At 36.7% G+C, this 23,204-nt stretch overlaps 1 protein-coding gene across 5 annotated transcripts in view; it reads left to right on the top strand.

Moving 5' to 3' along the window:
- Positions 1-23,204, top strand: part of SLC35D2 (solute carrier family 35 member D2) — a 52,075-nt gene that overhangs the window by 13,333 nt on the left and 15,538 nt on the right. For 3 of the 5 annotated variants that reach the window (XM_061199306.1, XM_061199305.1, XM_061199302.1), the window contains exons 2-8: positions 2,620-2,653; positions 4,572-4,658; positions 10,089-10,156; positions 16,018-16,089; positions 17,045-17,113; positions 21,495-21,597; positions 22,895-22,987. In XM_061199306.1, the coding sequence (XP_061055289.1) occupies positions 4,572-4,658; positions 10,089-10,156; positions 16,018-16,089; positions 17,045-17,113; positions 21,495-21,597; positions 22,895-22,987 (492 nt within the window). In that variant the 5' untranslated portion in view covers positions 2,620-2,653. The remainder of the gene's footprint in view (positions 1-2,619; positions 2,654-4,571; positions 4,659-10,088; positions 10,157-16,017; positions 16,090-17,044; positions 17,114-21,494; positions 21,598-22,894; positions 22,988-23,204) is intronic. The other 2 variants (XM_061199304.1, XM_061199303.1) reach the window with 2 other exon arrangements.

The raw sequence follows: 23,204 nt of genomic DNA, 5'->3' as shown, positions 1-23,204 counted from the left end.
GCTGCGAAGCGTCCCCCCCCACCACCCTCCGTCCCCACCAGTGAAAGGGCTTCCTAGTGTGTGGAAACTTTTCCTCCTTCACAGCTCCCTCCCAGAGGTGCAGGTCCCATCCCTATTCTTTTGTCTCTGTTTTTTCTTTTTTCTTTTACCCTACCCAGGTGCGTGGGGATTTTCTTGCCTTTTGGGAAGTCTGAGGTCTTCTGCCAGCGTTCAGTAGGTGTTCTGTAGGAGTTGTTGCACGTGTAGATGTATTTTTGATGTATTTGTGGGGAGGAAGGTGATCTCCATGTCTTATTCCTCCGCCATCTTGAAGGTCCTCCCCCAGTTATGTTGTTTTGATCCTCAGTTGCTTTCCTTAGATCTGTAGGTTCCCTTTTCATCTCACTTGGTTGCTTTGTTATCTCAATTTTGAGCTCTTGTTTTATTGATATCTTCTTATTAAGGTGTTCCGTAGCTGGAAGCAATTATAAAGGGTGCCTTCTCTCCCTGTGTTATGTTCTCTTCTAGGCTGAGCTCTTTGTCTTCCTTCTGTAAGCCTTTTGTTGTTGTTGTTTTGTTGTTTGTTTATGTTGTGGTTTTATTGTTTTGCTTCATGTTGCAGATTGTATTCCTGGGCAAGGAGACTCTCAGATACAGGGGAAATATACTGGGCGGAGCTCTTGGGACCCACTCCTGTTGGGGAGTGAGGGAAGCAGGATAAGGTAGAGGGAGAAGCTGGGCTGTGCTTTATCACAACAAAGCCTGATCCCAGGGCCTCTGGAGCTGGAATGGCTCTACAGAGTTGTCTTGAATTGGGGTGAAAGCCCCTGGCTTTTATACCCCTGCATAGACACACAGGCTTGGAACACAGGCTGCTCTCAGGGAGTTGGGGTGCTATTGGCAAGGCAGCTTTCTTCAGCTGAGGTTGCTCTTGAGCAACTGGGGAATGAGTGCTTCAGTCCAGAAGAGGGTGTCTGGGTGGCGCATCTGGCATCCATTAGAGTTCATTTTATTCTCATGGTGGTGCTGTCCAGGCAGTCATTCGGTTTTCTCTGATAAGGTAGGTTGGTTCTTTATTCTTTTCTTACCCTATCTGAAATAGGTATGTTTCCCTTTGATGTACAGATTGAGGGCTGAGGTGTTGTTGTTGTTGGTGGTGGTGGTGGTTTTTTAGGTGATATTTCCCCTTTTTTAGTGGACTGAGAGAATGACTGGGAGCCAGTGAAGGGCTGGAAAATGAGTGAGCCCGGCGAAGTGATGTGCTGCCTTGTTAAGTATGGTATGAGGTAGGGGTTAAGATTCTGATTCCAGTTACCTAGGGCCATTTGTTAAAAGACCGTCTTTTCCCTACTGCTCGCATGGTCATCTTTGTCATGAATCAGGTTTCCATAAAGGTGTGTATCTGTCCCCATCTGTGTTCTCTTGCTTTGTCCTGTTGGACTATCATTGTGCAAATACCGCACTCTCTCATTTATTGTAACTTTAAAATGAATCCTGGGGACTTCCCTGGTGGTTCAGTGGTTAGGACTCCATGCTTCCACTGCGGGGCACAGGTTCAGTCCCTGGTCGGGCAACTAGGATCCCTGCATGCAGTGTGGCACAGCCAAAAAAAAAAGAATCCTGGCATCCAGTAGAGTCATTCCTCCAACTTTGTTTTTCTTCAGGATTATCTTGGATCATGTTTGCTTTTTGCCTTTGCATTCAGTCTTAGGATCAGTTTGTCAGTTTCCACAAAATACCTGCTCGTGTTTTTACAGAGAGATTTGATTTTATAGGTCAGTTTGTGGATAATGGTTCACTGCAATATTGATTCTAATCCATGAAATTTATTTAGGGCTTCTTTAATTTTTAAAATATTGATTTATAGTTTTCTATGTAGAGGTATTTCTTGGAAATCTTTTATTAGATTTGTACCTGGGTATATTATTTTGAAAAAAGGAAAACTGTATAATGAATCTCCATGTAGCCATCATCCAGTTTCAACAACCTTGTTAAATTTATATCACTCCTCCTCTCAATCCCAACCTCTCCCCCAAAATTATTTTGAAGCAAATTAAAAATATATTGTCATATGCATTTCAATATGAATTTCTGAAAGATAAGAGGGACTTTTTTGTTTAAAAAAAAAAAAACTACCACCCCAATATTATTTCATGCCTATAAAAGTAAAAATAATTCCTTATTACCATAAAATACCCAGTTAGTGTTATTTGATGTTTTTTGGGTGGTATTGTAAATGAATACCTTTAAAATTTTATGTTCTTTGTGTTTTTATGATATATAGACATAGAAATGATTTTTTTCGTGTGTTTGTCTTATATCCAGTAACCTTGCTAAAGTTATTTATTATTTCTAATAATTTATCCCCAGATTACTTTAGCTTTCTACGAATACAATTTTGTTGTTTGTTAATATGACAGTCTGCCTCAAGGGGCAATAGAAGTTTGCCAAGTTTAGCAATGATCAGTTTAAAAAATGGAAAAAAATGAACAAATGAAAAGTGAACAAATTTGACAATTTCACTAAGACTGAAAAAAAAGTCTAAGACTTTTTAATAACTCCTATCATTATGTGTTGTATATTGTCTTCAACTTTTTTTATCAGTTGCTAATATTATTTGTTATTCTATATTCTTTGTAGTTTCCCATCACCAATTGTTCTTGGAATTGGACAGGTAAGTGAAAAAAAAAAATTACCCTCTTAATTAGTTGTCAGTACACATGATGAAATTTTAAGTGCTTTTGTTAAGACTGTGGTTTACGAATTTGTTCAGCTGGCAGAGGACTATGGTACTCTTGGTGAAACAACATGAAGTATTGACACACATCTTATTTCATTTTACAATTTAGGAACAGTTGTATTTGTAGGAAAAAACAACTAATTTTAATTTCCTTAATAGAATTTAATTACTCTAAAGCAAGGGGGCAGCAGACTGAAAGCCTCCAAGGTCTGCTGGGTAACAGATGAGTGTGCACAGTTTAAGCCACTGTGCCTGAGAAGAAAAGGGTTAGGGAGATGAGGTGAGGCCCACTAGGGATCAGGGAAGTCTAATTTTTACATCAAACCCCCTAATTTGTAAATGGTGGCAACAGATTCATATTTTCATAAAACTCTCTACAGGCCAAACAAAACATGTTTGCAGTTTCCTTCCTGAAGTTTGTGATGTTTGTTCTCAAGTGTAAGGATAAACTTGGATAAACTTTCAAACTTACCCCATTTGGCTGTTTCTGAAATTTTCCATTAATATTAATTTGTGGCTTTTTTACTTTTTTGGTCATATGCTGATGATTTCTAGTAGGCACGTGGTAACAGGCACCAAAGATTTTTTGTTTTTGTTTTCCTTTAGTTTATAAGGAGAAAAACTTAAAATTATAAAAATTGTATCTGTTAACTAAATTTTAAATTGTGAATCTGGAATTTATATGATTAAGCATTATTCTAGTTAAATGTTTTGCTAATAAGGTACTCTTCGCACATCATTTTAGGGAGAAAAAAATCACGAGGAAACAATATCTTTCCTTAAGGTCAAAAAATTTATATCTTTATGGTTCAATGTGAAAATATGTTAAAAAGTACTTTAAAAGATCAATAGTATGTGGTAATGTGCCCTTTGTAATGCCCAAGGCAAATAAATTCACTGGATTGTACTCAATTAAGGTAAAAACGTTTATGATTTGCAATTTGTGGGGGAAGAAGCCAGCAGACCAAATTTAAAAAGTCTGAATTGCAGAATATTTTAAATAAGTGTTGGTATATTTCTGTAAGAATTATAAAGTAAGTCATATATACAAACTACAATTATAATTCAGGGTGGGCTTGAGTTATATAAATCTATTATAAGTATTAAGTTTGTACACTCAGGCTCAAGGTTTAGGATGATAATCATTTTGAAGGAGACCTTAAATTTTTGCATCCTAATGTGGAGAAAAGTAAGTTCTAAAATTTGTGTAGAAAGATGATATTAAAACTTTTTATTTTATAATAATAATCTGGAGTATTTCTGATATACCTGGTGTAATCCAGATTAATAGCATTTGAATGAGATATTTTTGCAACACCGGCTAGATTGGAGAGAAAAATAAATCCCTTTTAAAATTTGTTTTCCTCTTAATTTGACTTTTGTGTTATAGAAATATTATACTTTACAAAATATGTTTATGTGTGGAATTTGCCTCCCTTCCCCCTTCCTTTCATCCCCACACTTACTTTCTGGGGTAAGGTGACCATATGCTCAGTACATAGGAAGGATGGTCCAGGATCAACAAGCAGCCTCACCGACTGTGGTCACTCTGGTCAGTTTTGGGGACACTGTTCCTTTTTCCCACTGTTGTCGTTCCTTGAGCCCCTTGAGATATCGTGTGTACATTATATTTGATGTTATACTTTTTACCTATAGTTCTGGTGCAATCTATACGGTGGCAAGAAAAACAATTTTAATATTTCAAGGAATAATAATTTTTTGGAACCTAGAAAATGGACTTTTCAGATATATATATATTTTTGGTGAATCTCTTTTCTTTTGATGATGTGTTTGTACCTCAAATAGTCTTTCTAGATATTTTGCTGAAGTTTTTCTCTTCCCTATTCTTTAGATGGCAGTTACCATAATGATACTATATGTGTCCAAGCTAAATAAAGTAATTCACTTCCCTGATTTTGACAAGAAAATTCCTATTAAGGTATGTGATGGAAAGTACATATAGCTATGATGGAAGATGTAGAAATGCTATAGAATTACAAATTGATCTTAGAGTACAGGTCCGTTTCTATACACACTGTGCTTCCTGCTGGCAGTGGGTAGAAACTTCTTAATAAAGATTTCATATCATTCAGTGGTCCACTAATGTAACATAATAATAGTAAAAGTATGTGCTTAGCAATGGATATTAAATAAATACTATGTGTCTTCTGAAATGGCAAAGCTTTCTAACAGGAATTGGCAAGCTTATTTGGTAAAGGACCAGATAGCAAATAATTAGGCTTTGTGGGCCAGACCATCTCTGCTGCAGCTATTCAGCTCTGTACCATGAAAGCAGCTGTAGATGATACGTATATAAATGAATCGGTGTAGTTGTGTTCTAATAAAACTTTATTTGCATAAATAAAAGATGGGTTAGATTTATCTCTTGGGCCCTCCCAATTTGTTGATCCCTGTTTTAAATTTTCATTTTTAGCTTGGATTGATAACAGTTGTGAGTAAAATGATGAATAAACACATTTTGATATACATAGTTTTTTTTCCATGGTGGGACTAGAAACATGAGACCTGCCATTCCTTCCTGGGAATGTGGAATGGAGCTAACTTTTATTGTACAGTTGCTGGGTGACATGCATGAGGCCAGACATTTAATTCCTAGAGCAATCCCATACGACAGGTGGTATTAAGTTGATCATGGTGACATTTTTGGATTTAGGGAGGTTAAATCAGACTGCAGTTCCTTGAGAGTGAGGACCTCACATGGTTTGTTCACTGCCATGTCTCTAAGGCCTGGAAAAACACTGGCATCTAGCTCTGGATTATTCATCAGGTCGACTAAGCACATGCTTCCTGCATCAATAATCAGGGACATCCACAAAAAGAGAAAAAAATATTGAAGTATAGGAAAGATATTAACCCAATCATCAAAAGAAAAATCAGAATATTGTTGGGCTTGCTTACACTTAGCTTATGATACAATTTTTAAATACTTTGAACAATTGTGAAATATGATCTAGACATAGGAAAAAAGGCATCACACATGACTGTGTAGTTGAATGAATAATTACCCTTGTAGTCATTACCTAGGTCATGAGATGGGATCACAAAATCCTTCTTACCCACTATTCTGACTTCTGTAGTAATAATTTTCTTGCTTTCTTTGTAAGTTTTCTAAATTTGTATGTATCCTTGAATTATGTAGTTTAGGTTTGCCTATTTTTGGATGTTATATAAAGGGAATTAAACTCTGTATATTCTTTTGTATCTTGCTTCTTTCACTTAGTATTATGTTGGTAAGATTTATCCACATTGTTGTGTGTAGCTGTATTCTTTTATTTTCATTGTATAAATATATTACAATTTATTTATCTGTTTTACAGTTTATGGTAATTGGGGTTGTTTCTAGTTTGGGCCCTAGAAAAATAAAAAGTACTGTTCTGAACATACTGATAGTTGGATCTTGGTGCACAAGTATTAGTCACCTAAGGCTCCCATAACAAAATACCACAGACTAGGTGGCTTAACAGAAATTTATTTTCTCACACTTCCGGAGGCTGGAAGTCCAAGATCAAGGTGCCAACCGGGTTGGTTTCTGATGAGAGTTCTCTCCTTGGCATATAGACAGCTGCCTTCTCACTGTGACCTCACGTGGCCTTTACTCTGTGCCTATGCACTCCTGGTGTCTCTTCCTCTTCTTATAAGGACACAAGTCCTATTGGATTAGGACCCCACACTTATTACCTCATTTAACCTTAATTACCTCCTTAAAGGCCCTATCTTCGCATGCAGTCACCTGGGGGCTAGGGCTTCAAAATGTGAATTTTGAGCAGATATAATTCAGTCCAAAACAGCACATGTGCGTGAGTTTTTTGGGAAGCTTATCAAGAAGTGAAACTGCTGACTCCTAGGGTGAGCATATTGTCAACTTGAGTAGATAATGGCAAACTGTTCCCCCAAGTGGTTGTACCAGTTCCCACTCCTGACGAAAGTGCATGAAGGTCCCTATTGCTCCTCATTCTTGCCAATCCTTGGTATGCCAGTCATTTTAAATTGTGCTGATCTGGTGGGTGCATAATGACATATTCTTGGCTTTTATTTGCGTTTCCCTGTTTATTAATGAGGTTGAGTGCCTTTTCATTTTTTAGTGCCCATTTGGATATCCTCTTTTGTGAAATACTTGTTCAAGACTTTTGCCCATTTTTCTGTTGGGTTGATGTCTTTTTCTTACTGATTTGTGTAGGAGTTTTAAAAAATATGTTAATGATAGTCCTCTTGTTAGTTATATACAGCATTACAAATATATTTCCCTGCTCTGTTTCATATCTTTTTATTTTCTTTATTATGTATTTATCTTGTATTCCTTTATCATGTATTCCTTATCATGAAAAGGAATCTTAATTTTAAAATAGTTAATTTTTATCAGTATTTTCCTTAATAATTAATCACTATTTTTCTTATTTAGGAAATTCTTCCCTACTCTGAGGTTATGAAGATATTTTTCTAGATAAAAGATATATTGTTTTTCAGAGTTAGGTTTTTAATCTGCTTGGAGTTGATTTTTATGGATGGTGTGAGGTAATAGTACAATTTCATTTATTTTTTCATTTGTCACAGACTCAACTGAAAAGTTTATCCTTAATATTGTGCCACTTATATCATGGTACTATTGTTCACTTATGTTTCTAAGCTCTCCATGCTTTTTCATTTGTCTATTTGTGTTTCTGCACCATTACCTCACAGTCGTAATTATTATTGCTTTATGCAAAGTCTTGCTATCTGGTAGAGCAAGTCTTTCCTCCTAAGTTCTTGGTTCTTCACATTTTTATGTGAATATTAGAAGCAGGTTGTCAAGTTTCAAGAAAAATAACCTTCTGGGATTTTGACGGGAATTGCATTGAAGCTCTAAAGCAATTTGGAACGAATTGACATCTTTAAAGTATTGAATCTTACAATCCATGTACATGGTATACATACCCCTTCTTTAATTGCCCTCAGTAAAGTTTTATAATTTTCTCTATAGAGTTCTAACAGTTTTTGTTAGATTTGTTCTGAGGTACATCTTTTTTTTTTTTTTTTGCTATTGCATGTATCTTTTAAAAACAGGGGAATTCCCTGGCAGTCCAGTGGTTAGGACTCCACGCTTCCATTGCAGGGGGCACAGGTTTGATCCCTGGTCAGGGAACTAAGATCCCGCATGCTGCGTGGCACAGCCAAAAAACCCCCAGACTATTTAGAAAATTAGAAGTATATCAACTAAAAAATTATTCACAACGTAAAAGTTGAGAGTTATGTTTTATTCGGCAGGAATTTTTAGTACTTCAAGCCTGGGAGGCAGCATCTCAAGTAACTGTGAGAGAACTGCTCTGAGGAGGTGAGGTGAGGAGCCAGGACATATAGGAGTTTTGCAACAAAGGGCAGGTGGTCTGAACGTCAAAAGATTATTGTTAATTAAGAAAACCGGATATGTCAACTTAAGGAATTTAGAGCTTTTCTATATATGGGAAGATGCAAGAGTCTGGGCTCACTGAAATCATTCCTTTGATATGCATCTCAGCTATCTGGGACAAGTATCCTGTGTTTTCATATCCTGAGTTTCCTCAGGGCTCACCAGCTCACCATAGGCTGTGGCTGCAAAGGTGGTGGCTGCAATGGCTGATGACTGTGACATCCTTTGTTTACTGATATGGCAGGACATATTCTACTTCTCAGGTACATATTTTTATCTTTCTTTTGTATATTGTCTTTGTATCTGCAACATTCTAGCTTTCATTTCTTTTACTTGCCTTACTGTATAGCACAGGACCTACAGTGCAATGTTGATAGAAATGGAAATACTGGGCATTTTTGTCTGATCTCAAAGGGGAAGCTTTTAATATTTCACCATTAAGTGTATTGTTTGCTGTAGGTTTTTTTGAGATGCCTTTTTTCTGTGTTCCAGTTACCTTTTGCTGTAGGGACATAGACCCTACCTCTGGATGGAAGGGAGTGTCAAAGTCACATTTTAAGAGTATGTGAGAAGAGAGATATTGCTACAGCCATTATGTCTGATTATGGATTTGTCTCTTTCTCTTGGTATTTCTGCCAGGTTTTTTGTTTTGTTTTATGTATTTTGAGGCTGTATGATTAGGTGCCTAAATTTTTTTTTTTTTGGTTGCACCTCGTGGCATTCGGGAGGAATGGAAAGGAAATTATTCCTTTGATATGACCTTAGCTATCTGGGACCGGTATCCTCTTCCTTTCCATCCTGAGTCTCCTAAGGGTGCACCACAGGGGTGACTGCAGTGACCGAGGGCTTGGCAGTGGGCAGCCCGTTTGTCTCCATCCTGAGTTCCCTCAGGGTTCACTTTCAGGGGGGCTGTAGTGGCTATCAAGCCATCAGGCTGCAACATCCTTTGTTTACTGATATGGCAGGCCCAAACATTTTTCATTTACTATGTTGATGAATAAAAGGGAAGGTCCTGGATCTATTATCTTGCTTATGTTTCTTGAGCAAATTTCCTAATAAAGAAATTCTGTAACTTTTTTGCAGATGACACATAGTATTTAAAAATCTTTCAGAAGATATATGAGTTGCATGCTTAGTGTCTTTTTAGTGGAAAAAGAAATGTTGGACTCATCTTGATAGCTATGGAGTATTATATTAGTTAAAAAGTTCTTAAAAGTTATCATATGAGCTTATGAAGGGATATTTTTTTCCATAGGTGTTACATTTTGTCTCTTTTTCAGTGTGTTCTGAAAAATATTTCTCTTAACAATCAGAAAATAATTCAGGAGCTCAGAGCTCGGTAAACCTAATTCAAGTACAAGCTACATTGTTTAACCTTGGTAGATATTTAATTATTCTAGGCGTTTAAAACAAATAAAGTAACTCCAAAGTAATGTGGCCAGTATACACAACTTTTTGAAAGTGTCACCAACTGTGTGACACGTCAATGGGATATAGACCTTTGCCTTTGTCCAGAAAAATGCATATATGCATAGATAACAGAAGTTTGCACACTTTTTCAATGGCCTTCTGAATCTCATTCATAAACTATATTTATATAGTTTATAAGCGATAAACACCCATCCTCAACTCACCAACCTGGCTAGGGGTCTCCACCTAAGAGAGGTGCTTGTTCAGAGCTTTCTTTTAGGGAAATAGTCTACTAATGTGGGCAAGGTCAAGATTTCCATTTCTATCCAGCCTCCACACCACCACCATGATTATGGATATCACTTCCTACCTACCTATTTTTTGATCACATGGAGAAACTCATGATGTGTTCTGGATTCTGGAAAATTTAGTCATTGCAAGGAAAGGAACTCAGAATGATTTGCTTACTGATGGGGAGTGAATGTCACCATTTTTATATATGAAAGAAAATGTTATTGGAGTACTAACCAAATATTCTTTCTTTTTTTATTGAAGCTGTTTCCTCTGCCTCTGCTCTACGTTGGAAACCACATAAGTGGATTATCAAGCACAAGTAAATTAAGGTAGAGTGCAGGATAATGGTTGATCGGAGGTTCTTCACTCGTTTGCTTTTAGTGTCACAAAGACCAGCTTTGATTTTTCAAGATATTGCTTGGGCTACATATAGAAGACAATAATATTCCGTAATTTAAGAAAATAAGGTAGAGTTTTGAACTTAATTTGATAATGCTTTAGAAATGTTAAAAAGCTGATATATTTTTCTTTATATTCAAGTCTGAAGATAGAATGTGAGATCTGTAGAAATCAAGATAGAGAAGGTATGATTTATTCAGGAAGATTCATTTATACGAATATGGTTCTGTGTAACTTTTGGTTTCATCACAGTTTTATAAAAGCAGGAATATTCTGTCAGATTTGGTGTAGGTCAGGCTTGGTACAAGGAAAAATAAATGACATGTTATTTTCAAGTATGTGATATATACTTCTGAAATCTGCATTTGCATTTATTTTATGGTCCTTTGACTACTCTGTTAAAAGTCACTGCGAAAATGAAAATAGAAGTGTACAAAGACCAAGTCATCCTATAAATTGGAAAACGTGGTGTGAAATATGTAGACTAATGAACACACATTAGGGTGACAAACCTTATGAAAAAGATGTGAATAATGAGAAAATAAAGTCTGACCAAAGGGTGACAGAAATGGAAGGAAACCTGTTTGTATAGGGAGAGAAGAAAAGTGGCAGGTAGGAGGTAGACCAGAAGGAGAAAGTACATACAAAACTGAGAAATGTGATATTAGGCCTGTTGCCTTTCACTCTTGTTTGGAAAGGACAGATTGTGGTTGTTGTGAAAAACAAAATGTCCAATACTGTTTTTAGTTACATATTTTAGTTGTTTTGTTGTTTCCTTCTGGGATTAGGACAGTCAATTTTCCTTAATTATCTTAAATTTGTATTAAAACTCCCTGTGGTAGGTGCTATTGCTGTGTTGCCACATATCCTCTTGGCCTGTCTCTGAGCCCACCTGCAGCGTGGGGATGCCTTCAGTTACCCTCAGAGCTGCCCAGCCACACTGGGGTTCTCTGCCTCGCAGATGAGGACTTCCTGTTTTAGTGATCTTACAAACATCTTTATTACAAGTGTTCTTCAACACTTCTCTGCAGGCATAGCAGAAGAGGTAAGATGAAGGCTTCTTGGGTGCCATGGGGGCTTTCAGCAAGTGAGACTGAGGAGGAAGGAAGGAAGATTGCTTATACATGGTGTCATGTAGTATGTTTCTCTGTCTCCCCTATTTTCCATAAACTGGTAGTTGGTCCTAGAGGCTTGATCAGATTCAGATTCAATTTTTCAGGCAACATCAGTTTATTGGTGATGTTGGGTTCCTTCTACTGCATCACCTCATGGGACACATAATGTTTTATCCCACCTTTAATGATATTTAATTGATCAGTTCCACTTTTAATGATTTTAAGGGTCCCTTCATTAGAATGTTTCCCATCAATTTTTCACCTAATGGTTTTAGCATCTATTGATGATCATTGTCTAGATCCATTATTTCATTTCAAATTGAGAAATGATGATTTTCTAACTATATCACCCCTTCTACATTAATTGTCTAAACTTCCTCAATAAATACAAACTTTCATTCACCATATCATACAGGAAAGGCAGGATAAAGCTTTATTTATAAATGTTCAGAGTAATAAATTAGTGTCCTGTCACCTTCAATAGTGAGTTGTTGTTTTTTGTTTGTTTTGTTTTTTACCATCATTATTAACTCATGCATTTTCATTTATTTGAAACAAGTCCCTCATGAGATATGCATTTTGCAAATATTTTCTCTCAGTCTATGGCTTGTCTTTTCATTCTCTTAACACTGTCTTTCAGAGGAGAAGTTTTCATTTTAATGAAGTTCCACCATCATTTTTTTCTTTCACAGATTGTGCTTTTGGTGTTGTATCTAAAAACTCATTGCCAAACCCAAGGCCATCTAGATTTTCTTCTGCATTATCTTCCAGAAGTTTATGTTTTACATTTAGGTGAATGATCCATTTTGAAGTTAATTTTTGTGAAAGGTATAAGGCCTGTGTCTAGATTCAGTTTTTTTTACATGTAGATGTCCAGTTGTTTGAGCACCATTTGTTGAAAAGGCTATTCTATCTCCATCGAATTGTATTTACTCCTTTGTCAAAGATTAGTTGACTATATTTGTGTGGGTATATTTCTGGGCTCTCTATTCTGTTCTCTATTATTCTATTTGTTTCATTTACTTAATGTTTTAATTCATTATATAAATACTTCTTTTGATGCTCAAATTATATCATCTCAGGTCAGTGAGAGCCTCTTTGAGTTGGCTCCTATGTTCTAGGGCCCCAGTAGTCTTTGATTACTTCCTTGCTTCCTGGCACATGATGTCCCAGATTTATTTGGACTTTTCCTGCCATTTCTCCAAGGATCCCCTGGTTATTTTTAGTGTGAGGTTGAGGCCGTAGTCTGGGTGCTGGATATATTTGGAAGGAAGGGCTAACACAGTATCCTGATGAATAATATGTAGGGTATGAGAAAAAGAAAGACCAAGATGCCTTCATGGTTTTTGGCCTGATGAAGTGGAAGAACAGAATTGCTACTGATTAGGTCTATACCTAGGAGTAGGATTGCTGGGTCGTATGGCCATTCTGTGTTTAACATTTTGAGGAACTGCCAAGCTGTTTTCCAAAGTGGCTGTGCCATTTTACTTTTCCACCAGCAGTGTATGAAGGTTACAATTTCTGTACATTCTTGCCAAATTTGTTATTGTCTATCTTTTTGATTATAGCTATCGTAGTGGTTGTGATGTCGTATCTTACTGTGGTTTTGATTTGCATTTCCCTGATGATTAATGATATTGACCATCTTTTCATGTGCTTATTGGTCATTTATATAGCTTCTTTGGAGTAATGTCTATTCAAGTCCTTTGCCCATTTTTTAACAGGGTTATTTATCTTTTTATTATTGAGTTTTAAGTCTTTAGGTATTCTAGATACAGGTCCTTTATTATATACATGATTGCAAAATTTTCTCCTATTCTGTGGATTGCCTTTTTACTCTCTTGATGGTGTACTTTGAAGCACAAAAGTTTTAAAGTTTTAATAATTTAATTAATAATTAAGGTAAAATATATATAACATAAAACTCACCATTTTAACTATTTTTAAGTGGACAGTTAAGTGGCATTAAGTATATTCACAATCTTGAGCAACCATCACCACTATCTATTTCCAGAAATTTTTCATCATCCCAAACAGAAATTCTGTACCCATTAAACCGAATGCCCCATTCCCCCATCCCCCCGGCCCTGGTAAACTCTATTTCACTTGCTATCGCTATGAAATTGCCTATTCTAGATATTTCATACAAATGGAATCATAAAATATTTGTCCTTTTATGTCCAGTTTATTTCAGTTAGCATAATGTTTTTGTTTCATCCATGTTGTAACATGTATCAGAATTTCATTCCTTAGTAAGACTGTATAATATTCTATTGTATGTATCTATCACACGTTTATCTATTTATAAAAGTTTTACATTTTGGTGAAGTCTGATATATTTATATTTGTTATTGTTGCTTGTGCTTTTGGTATTGTGTCTAAGAGAATTTTGCCTGACCCAGGGTCATGAAGATATAATCCTATTCTTTCATCTAAGAGTTTTATAGTTTTAGCTCCTACATTTAGGTCTTTGATATATTTTGACGTAATTTTTTGTATATAGTGTGAGGTAGGGGCCCAAAATCATGCTTTTGCATGTGAATGTTGAGTTGTTTCAGCATTATTTATTGAAAAGACTGTTCTTTCCCCATTGTATTGTCTTGGCACCCTTGTTGAAAATTAATTGACCATAATTGGAAAGATTTATTTCTTGATTCCCAGTCTTATTGCTTTGATTAAATGTTTATCTTTAAACTAGTACTAGATAATACTGATAATTGTAGCTTTGTAGTGAGTTTTGAAATTGGTTCCACCAACTTTGTTCTTCTTTTTCAAGATTGTTTTGGCTTTCTGGTTTTCTTGCATTTCCACATTGATTATAGAATTAGTTTGTCAGTTTCTGGGGGAAAAAAAGCCAGCTGAAATTTTGATAGGACTGTGTTGAATCTATAGATTTATTTGGGAAGTATTTCCATTTTAACAACATTAAGCCTCTGATCCATAACATGGAGTGTCTTTCCATTTAATCTTCTTTCACCTTTTAACAATATTTGGTAGTTTGTAGTGTATTACCATTCTTACACTGCTTTTGTTACGTTATTCCCAAGAATTTTGTTCTTTTTGATGCTATCATAAATGGAATTGTTAATTTCCTTTTTGGATTGCTCATTGCTAGTGTATGGAAGTACAATTGATTTTTGTATATTCATTTTGTTTCCTGCACACTTACTTCATTTGTTCTAATAATAATTTTTTAATGGATTTCTTAGGATTTTCTCCGTATATATCATCTGAAAATAGAGGCAACTTTATTTCTTTTCTTTTTTCCAAGCTGTATACTTTTTTTTTTGGCCTAATTGTCCCATCTAGAACCTCAAGTACAATGTGGAATTGATGTAGCGGTGAGAGCGAACATCCTGGTCTTATTCCTGATCTTAGGGGGAAGAACATTCAGCTTTTCACCATTAAGTATCCTTATCTGCTTTTATTTTTTTCTTCTTGGCTGTGCTGCATGGCTTACAGGATCTTAGTTCCCCGACCAGAGATTGAACTCAGGCCCTCGGCACTGAGAGCACAGAGTCCTAACCACTGTACTGCCAGGGAATTCCCCTTATCTGCTTTTAAAAGGCATCATCTAAAAATACTTTTTGAATTTAATTGAAAATAATAAGACCTTTTTTTTTTTTTGTCTTGCTTTGAAAAAGGCAGTTCAGACCAGTCTCATAAGACATTTTTAAGTGAAGTTCTTGAAAATTCTTTCTGCACTGCTCTCTGGTTGTAGTGTGAAACCCCTCCTCAGGTCTGGTCAGGAGGAGCTGCCCACCCCACCCCCCAAACGCTGTGGTTCTGGCTTTCCTTTCTTTGGTCACCATCTTCTCAGGGTCACATTGGAAGCAGATGGAGGTGGGTTTTTCCAGCCTTGGCAGTCTGTAGCTGTGCATTGAGCTGTGTCCTGGAATCTCTGGGTTTTGAGAGTGGGTGAAAGGTTCATAAGTATTTTTGAAAGGCAGTGAATGTGGCCTCATTACATAAAGTTTTAGGGAAAAATTACCCATAATTTTATCCTCTAACATACTATTTTACATATTCATTTTCAGTCTTTTTCCATATACAGAATGTATTTTATTACAGTTGTAGACTCTACATAGTTTTGTCACCTCCTTGATTTATTTAACATTCGTTTTCCAAGAGTGGTAAAGTTTTATATTATAGAATTGATGTATAATGTTCCCTCAAGTGGATTTATCATAATTTATTTAATCATTGCTTTGTCTGATATTCAGGTTGTTTCTCATGTTTTTCCCAAAGACATTACTGCAATGAACATGTTTGTGCGCATGATTTTTTTTCTTTCCCTTGGGTTATTATCTTAGGGTAAGTTTCCCAGCAAGAAGTAATTAGGTCCTAGGTTAGGACCATTTAATGACTGTCCATACATAGTCCCAACTTGATTTGTCAAAGGCTGTATTGGTTCACATTCCATATAATCTTTTAGCACAGACTTTGTAGTAGTTGGATAGTATGATGTTTTGAATTGCTTGTAAGTAAAAGTGGCATGAAATTATTAAATCTCCATTTCTTTTTATTATTTAATATGACTTGTTAGTAACATATGTGATAATTAAGGTTAATTCCTTATATTTAATTTGGAAAATTAATGGGCTTAATTAAAAATGTAAGGCATTAAAAAAATACTTGGTGTCTGATGATATTATACTTGAATCTTTTCCTGACAGCTTGCCGATGTTCACCGTGCTCAGGAAATTTACCATTCCACTTACTTTACTCCTGGAAACCATCATACTCGGGTGATTTTTGTTTTTCTTCTTTTCCTCTGGTGTCCTCTCCCCACACCCCCACATTATTTTTACCTAGCAAATTCTCAACATCTAGTCATCTTTTCAAATCGTTGATTTGAAGTGCTAGTAGCAATAACTTAAGGGCAAATGGTTTGTTCACTTAAAAGCAGTCTCCTATTTCCATGATTCCCTAAGAATGTAATGAGTGTTTTTTTAAAAAAAATATAATTTTACATTAGATAAATAAAATGTGTGTGTGATTGAAAATTATAAAAAAAACAACAACCCCAAAACAGATGTAAATCTGTTTCCTGAGCCAAATGGAATATACACTGATTTTGCAATGTAGAGGAAAAGTTGTCCACGTATATAGTATAGGATAGGAGTGCAGAAAATCAGGGAAATTCATTCTGATGCAGTAATTATGATGTAACATCAGAATAAATTAATTTTTATAATGTTGGTTTAAAAATTTCTCATAAAGATACTCAGGCTGACATCTAAAAAGGTGATTCTTGATTTTGCTGTGGAGATTATTTAATGATGAAATTTGGATGATGGGCCAATGTTTTAAGTTTTACTACTGAATTTTATCTTAATCTTTGGATGCTTGATAAAAGTACATACCAACTAGACCCACCAGCAGGAGCGCTTCTGCATTTTGTCGCAGCGTCTTTCTAGTGAGAACAGAGAAATACATTTGTAATTAGATTAAGACAACTACTTAAGAAATAAAGTAAATTTGGTCTGATTTCCTAATCCATTTAAGGTACCTTTAGTACTCTTTTTACATAAAGCATTGTCCATTAGATTTTAGCTATAAAACTGTTAACAATGTCTATTTTCAGTTTATTTAAAAAATATAATCTATATATTTTCCTCTCTTCCTCCTTTCCTTATCTATCTATCTATCTATCCATCTGTCTGCCTACCTATCTATCCATCCACTATTTATTTATTACAGGAAACAGTATTCCTTGAACATCATTGTCAGTGTCTTTGCCATCATTCTTGGTGCTTTCATAGCAGCTGGGTAAGACTTTGGACTGTTTCTGCTCAATAACTCCTTTGTGTCTTTGACAATAGGCCTGGCCCCCTCCTCATTTTTCATTTTCCATCTGGCTGCAGTTGAATTGAGCAGCCAAGAGACAAATCTGTTGATGTTAGTGGAATCCCCATGTGTTCCTGTGAAAGTCAAACTGGGTTCCAAGTTGGCCAGAACATTTCTGAGAAATATGTAGAGTGAGCATTACAAGATATTAATACAGCTTTTCTTCATAAAAAGGAGTAAACTGTATACTTTTATTACTGAATGTTTGTCTTCAATATAAAAATTTTACAAAGAATTTTGAAAAGTTCTTAGGCATTTGACTAAGAAGAATAACAGATTTATAAAGCCCTTGTATGCTGATTTGTTTTATCATCCTGTGACCCCTTATTGGTCAATATTTCCATTATACTCTCATTAAATGTTTGGGACATGAGCCAATACCAGTGCATGACTACTATCTTATTCATTAATATACCTGACCAGGAATAAGGACTCCAAGTTTGCATTTGAAAGCAGGCACTCGGACTCCTTTTATAGCATAGTGGTTAAAGCATGTGTGCAGTTACCTTCCTTGGTTTGAAACTTAACTTCTGTCAGCTATTTCTTAGCCTCTCTGTGCCTCAGTTTCCTCATTTATAAGGTATAAATGATACAATTGGCCCTCTGTGTCCAAGGCTTCTGCATCTGTGGATTCAACCAACCGTGGATCGAAAATATTTTTTTAAAATTCCAGAAGATTCCCCGAAGCAAAACTTGGATTTGCTGTGCACTGGCAACTATTTACATAGCATTTACATTGTATTAGGTGTTATAAGTAATCTAGAGATGATTTAAAGTATATGGGAGGATGTATGTAGGTTATATGCAGACACTGCACATCATTTTATATAAGGGACTTGAGCATCCGTAGATTTGGGTACCTGCATGTGGAGGGCGTGGGGGTGTGGGGTCCTGGAACCAGTCCCCCGTGGATATGGAGGGGCGACTGTAATAGAAAAGAAAAACCTATATGAATGAAAGGAAGAAAGAAAAAATTGGAGGAATTTCAGTTAAACCAGTTTCATTAACTCATTTAGAAACAAGAGTTCTGGATCATTAATTGCAAATTAAATAAGGTGTGGGCTACAGATCCAGGATGTCTGGAACCTTATTCTAGTCTCCTCACTTACTGGCTATATAACCAAGGACAAGCTATTTAAACTCTCTGTGCCCCAGTTATTTTGACTATGAAGTGCAGATTAGAATATCATCCACCTAATAGCGTCACTGTGAGAATTAAATGAGATAATAATAAACCAGGATTTACACTAGTTCGTGGCCAAGTTCAACAAAAACATGTTGAAGCATTTACTATATGCCAGGCATCATTCTATGTGCTGAGGAATCCAGCAGTTAACAAGACCGAGAACAATCCTTGCCTTCATGGAGCTTTCATTCAGGTTGGTGGAAACAGATAATAAGCAAAAGAAATTGATTAAAAATATAGCATGCCAGCTGGTGACAGATATTAGCAATAATAATGATGTTTATTATTGTTATAAATGTGTTTAGTCCCTTGCCTAGACCAGGGTTTATTATTTGCGTTTTTATCTGTAACTTCCTCTTCTCCAATTCTAGCTGTGGCTGAGCTCAGCCCCCTTAAAGCTGGCCGGTTTGGTTTCAGTGCTGTGTTTCATGCCTGGTATGGTGCTGGTACAGACATTAAGCAGCCACACTTAGAGCCTGTTTTGGTCATGAAGACTTTTGTTCAAACAAAACATATGCATGAAGTAGCTAAAAAAAGGGAGGTGCTCTGTTGAAAGTGCCTTCCTCCCACAGGGCTGAGGTCTCCCCTGGGCCTCCTCTCTCTTCTAGGTTTCTTGGAGCTCAGTTTGAAAACCACTAACTTAGAGCCAGTTGAAGACTTTTACAAAAATTGGTTTATAAAAATGTAAGTCTTTGATGAGGAATGGCACTTCAGACACTGTGTGTATGAAAGCACATCTCCAGAAACAGTTAGTAGGAATTCAGCTCATAGGTGATACTCTAGTGAGCTGAAACGGTAAATAGTGTTTCCCAAAACATCTAACTTTTACCTGAGAGCCAGCTTGGAATAGTAATTCTCGGCTTTCCCCTTCCTCAGCACCCACAGAATGGATAATATCCCTGTGGGTAACAAGCACAGTTCTTAGCTGCAGCCCAGCTGTAACCGCACCCTTCTCTGCTCTCACTCAAATTAACTCATCAAATGCAGGTAACAGATGAGCCAGTTTAGGCAGCTGTTAACAAATAGCCCCTACATCGTGGTTGTTTAACATACCAAATATATTCTGCTCACACTCCAGATGCATACTAACATCAGTGAATGCTGTGGGAGTGCTCTGCCCATTGTAGCTACTTAGGGACTCAGGGTGATGGAACCTCTGCCTTAAAGGGGGTTTCCTTGCTCATCCAGAAGGGAAGAAGGCATGTAGGGAATTATCTGCTGGCTCTCCAAGCTTTTCCCCAGAAGTGACGTGTGTTACTTCTTCTTACATTGTATTTGCCAAAGCAAGTCACATGGCCAGCGAAAGCTGAAATAGAATGTCTGCGAACAGCCCTAAATGACAATCACACGGGTTAACCATGAATCTGCTCCCATTTATAACACAAGTAAATTCTTATCAAACTTCTGTGCTTTCACTACTGGCCTAAACAAATGATGTTAGGAATTCCTGGCCCCCTCAAGTAGGAGACCTGAAAACTCCAAGAATTCCCCTTAGGTTCTCTGAGGAAGTGAGTAACACTTCCTTTCCATTCCTCTGGAATCCTAACTTTTTTGCTCATTTATCTCTTTGCCATCTTAGGGAATGGCAGACTCTTCTTAACACTGAGCTGAATGTGGGTAAGAAAGATCTGGAAAACCCTTATTTTCAGAGATTCTATTGTGATTGAGCCAGAGAATTATGATTTATGATGATCTAAAATTAATTTATATTCTCACAAATATATTTGTAGGTAAATAATGCCAGTGGAAGCCTCAAGCAAAATCTGGTTTAATTTGCATTCAGATTTTGATGCAATTTTTGCCTATTTCCTTCTTTTTGGTTAGAAATAACCTTATTTTGATACTGAAGGGGATAAGGATATGCCACTCCAATATATGCCGCTTTGGCATAAACATTATTTTGAGTTGAAGGCAATTGAGAATCAACAGATATGGGAAGAGTTCTCTGCCCTCCCTTTTCTGCCTAAAAGTAGACCATAAATTTGCCTTTGTGAAGGTGTCCCTTGGTCCTGTACTTGGAATAGGAAAGCAATTCTTATCACCAGAGACAGAGTCAGCATCAAGATGAATCTGCATAAACAAACCTTATTAAAATAACCCTTATCTTCCATTAGTTTCCCCTATATATTTCCTAGTCCCTTTCCCACTATTTATTTGTTCCTTAACACCCAAACCCTCTTTTTTGTTAAAATGGTATCTAAGCCCCAGAGTCTGACCACTTCTTTGAGTTTCTTTTCTTTTCTGTGAACTCCTGTGCGTGTAAAATATTTAATACAATTTGTATTTTTTTCCCCGTTACTCTGTCTGTTGTCAGTTAAATTCGCAGGCCCCCAGACAGTGACCCAAAGAGGGTAAAGGAAACCTTCTTGACAATATATACTTATGAATTCGGACATGGGTGTGGTACTGTTTGCAAGGTCAAGTGCAGGTGAATGCATCACATCTGGGCTTAGCTGTTGTTCACTCTCTCCTCCCTTTGCCATATTCCCCCCAAGCATTTTTATACTAGTGTTATTTATTTAAAACGGCAATTGAAGAGAAGATCCTTCAAAGAATGGGAAGAAAGGGGCCTTAGAGGAGTTGCAGAGAAGGAATGGATCCCTGCCTTGCCTTTTTGATGGACAGGATAGTGGGGGTGCTAGTGGATGAAGTGACTGTTTGGGGACCAGATGGAGGTGTCAGTTCCTCATTTGACCCCTTTACCAAGTCACTGCTCAGCTGTCCCCAGAGGGCTGTACTCTGGGGAAGGCCCTGTTTACTACAGTAAGAAAAGCCACAGGTGGGTTGAACAAATCACTCCTCTTAGAAAAGCAGGGCTCATGCCGATTTATCAGTTAGCAAAAGAATGGCTTTGCAGTCAAAGGAAGATGGTTAATGTCCCTCTGGTTTTAAGCAGTTGTGATTAAGTTTAAGCCTCCTGAAGGCCTGGTTTTGTTTTTGTCTGAGGGCAGGGCAGAAGAATTAACCATTCATCACCATACAGGGGGAAAATATGCCCGAGAAAAGGTAGTTACTAGCATCACAAATGGATTTGATTAGGAAAGATAAAACAGAGAGTGTCTGAGGCCAAGTTGTGAGTTTCTGAATAATCATACTCCTCTGTGTTCTCGCTTCCAGTTCTGACCTTGCTTTTAACTTGGAAGGCTATATTTTTGTATTCCTGAATGATATCTTCACAGCAGCGAATGGTGTTTATACCAAACAGAAAATGGACCCAAAGGTACCAGATCTTCACTCCTTTAGCTTTTAGGCTTTGTCATCTGGCCACTGAAATTACATGAAAAAATGAACTTGTAAAGCTGGCATGTAATTTAATTTACATGTTATGATCTACAGATTACTAATTTCTTTTTAATTATCTTGTCTGCATAGGTTCTTGTTACTCCTTGTCTTGCAAAGTTTGGGTGAAAATTAGGTAGGAAGGGAAAAATGGGCACTATTTTAGATGCAAAGTCAGAATACTATATAGAAAGGAGATTATTTTGAAAGGCAAATTAAAATTAGAAGAAGTTTTTTTACCATCATCATCAGTGACCAATGTGAAATCAGGAGTATTCTGAAAGCAGCTGTAGTTTGAGAGTCTGGTGGTGTGGGTTACAGATACAAGTTTTGCTGCTGACTGGTTATTGTGACCTGGAACCTTCACTTCTCCAAACCTCAGTTTCCTCATCTGTGGAATGAGATGATTGGAATGGATAATTTATAAGGTCCTGTCACGAGGGGCGGGTGGGCAGATGAGCTTTCCTTCTGTGTGGCTGCCCTCAGGTCAGAGCTCCCAGCCCTCACCCCCACCCCAGCTGTGCAGGAAGCTCTGGAGGATGGGCCAGGCATATGTTTCTTTTTTCCAAGTTCTTTGTGTTGAGTGAGGGTGTTCTCTCTGATGGACAGGCTTATTCCTATGAGCTGTTTTTTATCTGCACTGTATTTTTCTGCACTACCATTTGTTTTTTAATGGTGGCAGTTTTACAAAACTGGTTTTGCTGTCTTTTGAGAATCACAGTATGTCACCCTGTATGGAAAGTGGTGGATATAGCCTCTAACGAAAATTAAATTTATGCAAGATTGGAAAACAAGATACCTGGTGTTTTAACCCTGCTGTTCCTTAATAGAAAGAGCAGATGTTTTTAAGGAGTTCTGTTTATATTAACATTGTTAATGCTGTTTACTTTGTTCCAGATTTCCCATTTTGAATAGCATGGTTTTAAAAAAAGAACAATTAGAATGTTAGAGATGGATGGAACCTCGGAGTCCATCCATCTCCATCCGTTTTATCTGTCATTTTTTGGATAAAACAAATTTCTTTTTGGAAATCACAGTATACTTGAAATGAAGCACTTTACATCAGAAATTTGCTGAAAATATTCCAATACAGAGCTGGTCAGAATGCATGTTCTAACTCTGCATAATTACATGGTTGTATAATTAGCTTCAGGGGAAAATAAAATAAAATAAATGGCTCCAGGAAATCTGATGCTTCATATTTCTAAAATTGAGTGGAGTTTTCTTGGTTTTTGCAGGAGTTAGGGAAATATGGAGTGCTTTTCTACAATGCCTGCTTTATGATTATCCCAACTCTTATCATTAGTGTCTCTACTGGAGACCTTCGACAGGTGAGCTGATGACAGTCATTCATTCTTACTTAGCAGTCTTTAAAATTTTAATATTTAACCTGTGGTGCTTACTGAAATAAAAAGTGTATAAAGGTAACTAGGATTTCCGAAAGCAAGATGTTTGGTATCCCCAGTAATACCTTTGGCACTTTCCTTTTTTTGGCATTTATCTTTAGAACTGTGGGGAGTAGCAGGAAGTAGTCAAAAAAACTCTGGT

The sequence above is a fragment of the Eubalaena glacialis genome, chromosome 9, assembly GCF_028564815.1.
Source record: "Eubalaena glacialis isolate mEubGla1 chromosome 9, mEubGla1.1.hap2.+ XY, whole genome shotgun sequence".
Taxonomy (NCBI): Eukaryota; Metazoa; Chordata; class Mammalia; order Artiodactyla; family Balaenidae; genus Eubalaena; species Eubalaena glacialis.
This window is presented reverse-complemented; position numbering and strand designations above follow the sequence as displayed.